This window comes from Rana temporaria, chromosome 3 (genome assembly GCF_905171775.1).
Source record: "Rana temporaria chromosome 3, aRanTem1.1, whole genome shotgun sequence".
In the NCBI taxonomy this organism is placed as follows: Eukaryota; Metazoa; Chordata; class Amphibia; order Anura; family Ranidae; genus Rana; species Rana temporaria.
The window spans coordinates 464,050,305-464,058,869 of NC_053491.1; the positions used below are offsets into that span (position 1 = coordinate 464,050,305).

The window sequence follows — 8,565 nt, forward strand, 5'->3', positions numbered from 1 at the left end:
ACATTGGTCCTACATTTATCCTACATTGGTCCTACATCCATCCTACTTTCATGAACAGGATACTACTTTGGTCTGACTTCAATGATATTCAATGGGTTGAAGTAGGATCAATGTAGGACCAAAAGTAGTACAGGGAGCATTTTCAAAGTCGGACCGACTTCTGTAGGACCAGTTAAGACAGCTCTCATAGGGAAACATTGATTTTCACACGTCATGCTACATGAGGCTCCCAATGTAGGACGGTTTGTCGGACAAGTGTGTGCATCAGTTTTAGTAAATCACCCCCATATGTTGCTATACTAAAATAATTGAGAAAGCAATGCAAAATGTTACTTAAAATAATTGTTGAAAATAAAAAATAAACCTTTAAAAACTATTTCCTTATCTTGAAAATTTTTAAGGCTAGAATTCATCTAAGTGTGTTTACACGACATGTTTTAAATGTTTGTTAGAATGTGGAAGAGTTAAACCTTTTGTCAAGTTTTTATTACTGTCTGTATCTCCACTGGAGACAATCACACTAATTGTCCTGATGACCATTGTCACAGGCAGAAAGTAATGCCGCGTACACACGGTCAGAATTTCCGACAAGAAAAGTTTGTTGTGAGCTTTTCGTCGGAAATTCCGACCATGTGTAGGCTCCATCGGACTTTTGCTGTCAGAATTTTCGACAGGAAAAATTTGAGAGCTGGTTCTCAATTTTTCCAACAAGAAAAGTTCTTGTCGGAAATTCCGATGGTCTGTATGCAATTCCGATGCACAAAAAAACACGGATGCTCGGAATCAATTTGACGCATGCTCAGAAGAATTGAACTTAATTTTTCTCGGCTTGTCGTAGTGTTGTACGTCACCGCTTTCTTGACGGTTGGAATTTTGTGTGACCGTGTGTATGCAACACAAGTTTGAGCCAAAATTCTGTCGGAAAAAAATCCACAGTTTTCCTGTTGGAATTTCCGATTGCGTGTATGTGACATAAGAGAAAATCAAAACATTTTGAGTCTTCAACAAAGCTAGAGCTGAAAAAAATCCCCTGATGGGGATACCTATTTTGTAACAACTCTCTAAAATGTTGATTTTGTTCACTTTAGAGATTTCCATTTTCTAACCTACTGACAGTGCTACCAATAAGCTCTGATATAGTGCAATATGATGTCACAAGGTGGTTCAGCACAGAACCTGATATGGATTATTCCTATGTCTCTCAGCTCCTTAACTATATGAGGAAGGTCCGGATGAAGCTAAGTAATGGGAAGGAACTTTATTTTAATGAGCATGGAGACCCACCTGCAACCTATGACATTGTGAATTGGCAGATGACTCCAGAGGGCATTGTAAAACAGGTCAAGGTTGGTAGTTATGATACCCAAGCATCTTCTGGTGAAGTCTTCATCATCAATTCAAGTACCTTGTTGTGGCCTGGCACAGATCAGCAGGTGAGATCATCATTCAAGTAATAGTAAATATAAATAAATTAGACTTGCTTGTTATACTGGGCATGTTGCCATTAATCCAACCACCCTTCAGTGAGGAAGCCACTGATGACTGAGTCCTGCATGCCACTAATTTTATTCCACACCTCAGCTTTCTTACTGCTCTTTCTTTGGCATTGACATATGGTTTGCAAACAACCCGGTACTAATATCAGCTTGACCCTTAACTAGAAATTTGTCTGTCTGTTGACATCATCTACTCCTAGCTTTTTGACCGTTCGCTTGGGTTTTGACTAACTTAAAGGGGTTGTAAAGGTAAAAAAATAATTCCCTAAATAGCTTCCTTTACCTTAGTGCAGTCCTCCTTCACTTACCTCATCCTTTGATTTTGCTTTTAAATGTCCTTATTTCTTCTGAAAAATCCTCACTTCCTGTTCTTCTGTCTGTAACTCCACACAGTAATGCAAGGCTTTCTCCCTGGTGTGGAGAAAGCCTTTTGTGGGGGGAGGGGGCGAGCAGGCAAGTCAGGACACTCTCTACTTTGCAGATAGAGAAAGGAGCTGTGTGTTAGTGGGAGTTCCGACTCTCCTGCTCCCCCCTCAAGAGGCTTTCTCCACACCAGGGAGAAAGCCTTGCATTACTGTGTGTAGTTACCGACAGAAGAACAGGAAGTGAGGACATTTAAAAGCAAAATCTAAGGATGAGGTAAGTGAAGGAGGACTGCACTAAGGTAAAGGAAGCTATTCAGGGAAAAAAAATTACCTTTACAACCCCTTTAGGCTTACCCAGCAGTGTCTCATTTGATCCATTTTAAGCTATTATGATCATGTTTGAGGAGCACACACATTCCAGAAAAGAAGATGCCAAAAGTAAAGGAAGTGAAGGGATCTAGAGGCTGTCACTCACAACTGTTTAGATTTCTTAGCTAAAACCTATTAACGATTTGTTGTCTGAGCACAATGTGTTATATGATCTTTTGGAGGTAGTGAGAAACATGTGTCAATGCTCCATCCCAAGCCTTGATCATCACAACCAGTGAAGTACACGCATGGGGAATTCTTTTTCATACAAAAAGGAAGAAAAAGTCCCTATTACTTCCTTCCGCTGAGCCCAACTCCAGCCTTTTTTTTAAATTATGGACAGAGTAGTAAAGGGGTAGAACCTCTGTCCATTTTTTACTGTCATCTGTGTCCCCACTGGAGAGAGTCGCCCCTCTATTAGTCCCGGTGTCCCATGTTGCTGAGATAGGAGGCAATGGGAAATCCAAAATATAGAGCCAGTTTCAGAGTAATTAATTTCAGTACAGAAAAATGGATTTTACAACTGTGCATGGCTGAAGCTCAGGGTAGAGTTAATCTTTAAGATTTGCAGAAGCAGAGGAACCTCATTTAAAAATAGTATATCTTGAAAGGATGTTATTTTAGTTAGATAAGTACTGGACAGATTGAAAAGGTCCAGCTAGTGAAGTGTATAGCATTATCTGGTCTACCCAATTAGCCTCAATGCAGATGTAATGTGTATGCCTTATTAATTAACATTATTATTACTAAAAATATCATTACTATTATTATTTCAACCTTTAGGTGCCTTCTTCTGTGTGTAATGTGAGCTGCCTTCCAGGTTACAGGAAGGTGATAACGGAAAGAGAACCTGCATGTTGTTTTCATTGTGTACCATGTCCACTTGGTGAGGTCTCAAATCATCCAGGCAAGTAATATATATTTTTCCTTCATCACTTTTATTAATATAGCACCAGGAAACTCTGTATTAAGGCAATATTGTTTTTGTGGAGATCGTTGTAAGCTCTTCTCTTCTGAAAAACCCTAGATAGCAGCTGAGAAAACTCTGTGTAAAAATCATCATTACCTTTAGAGGTTTGACCTGCAATACCTATGTATAGGATGTCTTTCCATTTACCATGAAAGCATCCCTCCTTTTCCGTCTGGTAGGAATTTTGAAAAGGAGGAATAAGGTCAAAGATAGAAACGGAATTAAATAGGTCGCCTAAAGTAAGCTGAGTAATGGCAATGTAAAAAACTGGAAATATAATGTGCTCAGCTTTAGAAAGAATGAGTTTGAGGAAGTGACATTTATGGTGATATAGTTAACCCTTTTGCTGCCAGCTCCGTACATCGTAGGGACCTGACAGCAGGGGGTTTCACACACAATTCGATGGCTGCAGCCACCGGGATTGTGTGTAAAACTGACAGGCAGACTCCTGTCTGCGCTGCGGCCCAATTGCTTCCACACCCGCCCAATCAAGGCATCCTTGCCATGTATTCTGGTTTCCGCTTGCCCATCTGGGGGCTCAGGACTGATATGGTGGGTGCCGGCGGGTGGAAAGGAAGGAGGAGAGTGGACAACCTTCTGCTCTCCTCCCCTGTTTGTTGCTGACCCAGAAAGAGACATGTATGACATCGCTTCGGGGTCACCCTGTCACTTTCCTTGCCTAGCATAGCCGGGAGGGAATGTATTGCAATGCATTCAGTGGAGTCCCCAAAAGGAGACATGCAGGGTCTTTTAGATCCTGCATGTCTCATTAAAGAGAGTCTGTCACCAAAAAAATCACATGAATTTTACAAAAAAAAATGGGTAAATTATTGTGTTTATTTGCTCTAGAATTCACCTTTGCGGTAATATTGTGTGACATTGTGTGACATAAAAAAATTGAACTACCACTATTTTATTTTCTAGTGTGTTTGCTTTCAGAAAATATATAATGTTATGGGGTTTTGTGTAATCTTAAGCCCTAAAATGTTTTTTTAAACATGTGTGCAAAACATGCAAAAACGGCTCTGGCAGCATAAAGGTAATAGGTACCAGTTTGATATAAAAAGGAAGAGTTTGCACTAACCTAAGTGATAAGGTGACAGTGTGCAGCAGCTCGTAATAGCCTAAATACTTAGGGCCAGATTCACAAAAGAGATACGACGGCGTATCTCCTGATACGCCGTCGTATCTCTGTGTTAGGGCCGTCCTAACTATGCGACTGATTCATAGAATCAGTTACGCATAGCTAGCCCTAAGATCCGACAGGTGTAATTGAATTACACTGTCGGATCTTAAGGATGCAATTCTAGGCCGGCCGCTAGGTGGCGAGGCCATTGCGGTCGGCGTAGAATATGCAAATGAATAGTTACGGCGATTCCCGAACGTCCGCGCTGCCCGTCGATCTAACTTTACGTCGTTTCCGTCGAGTTACGCCGCGTAAAATTAGGGCTGAGCCCTAGTTGTCCTCAGCCATGTTAAGTATGGCCGTCGTTCCTGCGTCGAAATTTAAAAAACAACGTTGTTTGCGTAAGTGGTCCGTGAATGGCACTGGACGCCATTTCCGTTAACGTCAAAACAAATGACGTCCGTGCGACGTCATTTAGCGCAATGCACGTCGGGTAATTTACCCGACGGAGCATGCGCAGTACGTTCGGCGCGGGAACGCGCCTAATTTAAATGGTGCCCACCCCATTTGAATGGGGCGGGCTTGCGCTGAGCGCATTTACGATACACCGCCGCAAGTTTACAGGTAAGAGTTCTGAGAATCAGGCACTTACGCTGTAAACCTGTGGCGGTGTAACGTAAATCACATACGTTACGCTGCCCAGGAGCAACGTAATTCTATGTGAATCTGACCCTAAAAGCTCAAAATGAATGAATAGAAAAGAAAAAAAGAAAAGAAAAAAAAAAGAAAAGAAAAAAGCGTTCATACATCAAAAAATATATATATGTGTGCGAAGGAGGCTATAAAAACTCCATAGTGTACAAAGGAATGAATATATTCATGAATAACCATCAAAGTGAAATTTCCATCCAAGTGAAATGTGAAAAATATATTTAAAATATATATCAACCATATAAATAAATCAATAAATCAATAAGAGTCCATCTTCTGATTTTCTCATATTCCAACACTCTCATAAGTGAATAATATCAAAACCGCTTACCATATACGTGGGATCTCAAATGATAGAGATCGAAACTGCTTGTGCAGCAGCCTGCCGGCAGGAATACGGTCCACCCATGGTCTACTTCAAAGAAAGGATATTTCACCAGCCACAACCAGGCGCTCAGTATCCAAAGAGATCTCTCAGCAGGAATCGTTCTAAGCTTCCGATGTCTCTGAAAGGTCTCTTTAATGGAGGAATGAAGAGGGCGTCATGGTGCAGTATGTCCCAAAAGAAATGTATTTTCAAAAAGGCAGCAAAGGCTTTACATCCATAAAATCACGGTAAGAGAACAAATTAAAACAGCCGCGGTTCAAGTCAGCTGGCTGTTCAGCGTGATGACGTCACAGGCTATGCTACACCCAACGCGTTTCCTCATAGAAAGCATCAACTGGGAACGGAGATCGTGCCTCGACGTTAGCACACCACGCTTAAATACTTGTCAGGCAGGAGAGACACACCGGAAGAGACTTATCTAGCTCTTCTGAATGTAATCACATTTTAATTAGTTAAAATATATAAAAATATATAATATATCTCATAAAAAAATACAATAATATACTACAACATGTTAAAAAATTCTCAATTTAAAAACAATTTGTACAGACCAATATAAACATAAAGAAAAAAATATATAAATCTTGATATATTCAATCAGAAATAAAATTTACCAGTTTGGCAATGTTGATTTGATTTAATAAAACATTTAGAAAAATATGGCTAAACATGATTGACATGCAAAAGCTAAGCTTGTGCCTCTCATTGATATGAAAAGAGATTCCAATGGCCTAGTTCCTAAGCTTCATTGTCAAATAAAAATGTTAATTAATTTACAAATATCTATTTACAGTAAGTTGCACTGTAACCATCCTGTTGAATGAAATATGTAAATCACAAGGATAGAATGTGATATACCCCATAGTTTGCTTTAACAGATGTATTAAATGTAAACCAAATATATTTTTTAAATAACTGATGCATACTGTGTTGACTTTCAGACTCAGTTGACTGCTTCCGTTGTCCATGGAACCAATGGCCAAACACAGAAAGGACAAGATGCCTTCAAAAAAACATAGAGTATCTCTCTTACGAAGAACCACTGGGGTCAACCTTATCTTCTATCAGTGTTGCTTCTTCTTTGATCCCAGTTGCAATCTTAAAGCTTTTAGTCCATCATAAGGCTACCCCTATAGTAAAAGCCAGCAACTACTCCTTAAGTTGCCTTCTTTTGGTTTGTTTATCCTTGTGCTTCCTTTGCCCTTTGGTTTTTATCGGTTATCCCCAACCACTGAAGTGTCTTCTCCGCCAGGTTACATTCGGGATTGTTTTTTCTCTTTGTATTTCTTGTGTTTTATCAAAAACGATAATGGTTGTTTTGGCTTTCTTGGCCACTAGGCCAGGCTGCACACTTCAGAAATTCACCAGCCACCATTTTTCTTACACAATCATTTGTGTAGTCCTCCTCATACAGTTTATGATATGTGCAATCTGGTTGTCCTTTACACCTCCCTTTCCACAGTACAATATAACTACTTACCCTGGGGTCATATTAATTGAGTGCAATGAAGGATCGATCTTTGCTTTTTGGGTAATGTTGGCATATCTTGGTCTGTTAGCCTTCAGCAGTTTTATTGTTGCGTTTCTATCTCGAAGTCTTCCTGACGTCTTTAATGAGGCCTCCTACATTACGTTCAGCATGTTGACCTTCCTAAGTGTCTGGATCTCCTTTATCCCAGCATCCCTCAGTGCTCAAGGCAAATATACTGTGTCCATGGAAATCTTTGCTATGTTATTTTCCAGTTGGGCTCTGGTCATCTTTATGTTCTTTCCTAAATGTTTCATTATGCTTTTCCAACCTTCTATGAACTCCAGAAACTATTTAAAGGAGAAGGGAGTAAATCAAACACATATTGCAAAAAAATTATAAACCGGGCATGTAAATACCGAAAAATGTTCAATGTTGTACTTGGTCTGGCTTTCATAAAAGTCTATGAATGTTTCTGTATATTAGTCCTGCTTTTTCCGCCTATACTAGTCCTACCAGTCCCCACATTGTTCTCTTTGCACCTCCTATGCACTTTCTATTGCACAGTTAGTTGCATCTTATTTCTTTTTATTCTTTATAATGCTTGACATTTTATTTTCCCTAATGAGAATGTAGTCATTTTGTATATATTTTTTTTTTATTCATGTAAAGTGGCCAGCACTAAAATTAAAAAAAAAATTTACTTGATTTTTTCCATTCCTTCACAGATTTCAGGTCTCAGTCTGGCAGTAAACCTGAAGGCAGGCTGATTTTGCTGTGTTGTCCCTCTAGAAGATCTCTCTCTAGGAATCCTTTGTTATGTATTAAATAAAATATATTTTTATCTATTCAGGCTCAGAGGGTAAACAGGCATCCTCAACACAGTTTATAAACTTAAAGTGCAACTATACTCACTAACTTCGATCCAGTGATGCAACATCCTGGAGCCCTCTGCCTGGCCACTGCCATCTTCGGGAGGCCAGATTCCAGGTCTTGATCACTTTAATAGGATGCATTAAGGTGAAAAAACACAAACCTTTATAACCCCTTTAAAGGAACACTAAAGGCAAAGTTTTTTTTTTTTAAATAACAAACATGTTATACTTACCTCCACTGTGCAGCTCGTTTTGCACTGAGTGTCCCCTAACCCTGTCTTCTGGGGTCCCTCGGCGGCTGTCTCGGCTCCTCCTTGCAAAAGCTTTCCACCTTCATGCGAGCGAGCTTGCATGGTGGAAAGCTTTTGCGAGGGCGCTCCCGTGATACAGCGGCGGGCATAGCTGCCGACTGTATCACTCGGCCCCGCCCCTGCCAGCCAATGGCTGCACTGCTATCAATCCGTCAAGCCTAGCCAATCAACGGCCAGGATGGGAACCGAAGAGGATCACGTGGATGCGCACGGGACTTTTGAGGGGTCAGGTAAGTAAAACAGAAGGTTCGGGGGGGGCGGTACCGTCGGATGTTTTTTCACCTTAATGCATAGGATGCATTAAGGTGAAAAAACATTTACCTTTACAACCTCTTTAAGAATGAAAGCAGGAAAAAGGAGCCATTTTTTATAACAGGAAAATGAAATAACATGTTGCAAATTAAAATACATTTTAGATTGTAAGCTCTAACTAGCAAGGCCCTCTGATTCCTCCTTTATTTAATTGCATTGTAACTGTCCTGTCTG

The 8,565-nt window shown here is 40.2% G+C and overlaps 1 protein-coding gene across 1 annotated transcript; it reads left to right on the top strand.

The window, feature by feature from the left end:
- The first annotated feature begins 5,387 nt into the window (after window positions 1-5,387).
- LOC120930605 (vomeronasal type-2 receptor 26-like) lies at window positions 5,388-7,518 on the top strand. The gene is made up of 2 exons (XM_040341779.1): window positions 5,388-5,589; window positions 6,367-7,518. Exons 1-2 carry the CDS (start codon window positions 5,388-5,390, stop codon window positions 7,293-7,295), a joined length of 1,131 nt encoding a protein of 376 aa, XP_040197713.1. The 3' UTR covers window positions 7,296-7,518.
- The last annotated feature ends 1,047 nt before the right edge of the window (window positions 7,519-8,565 follow it).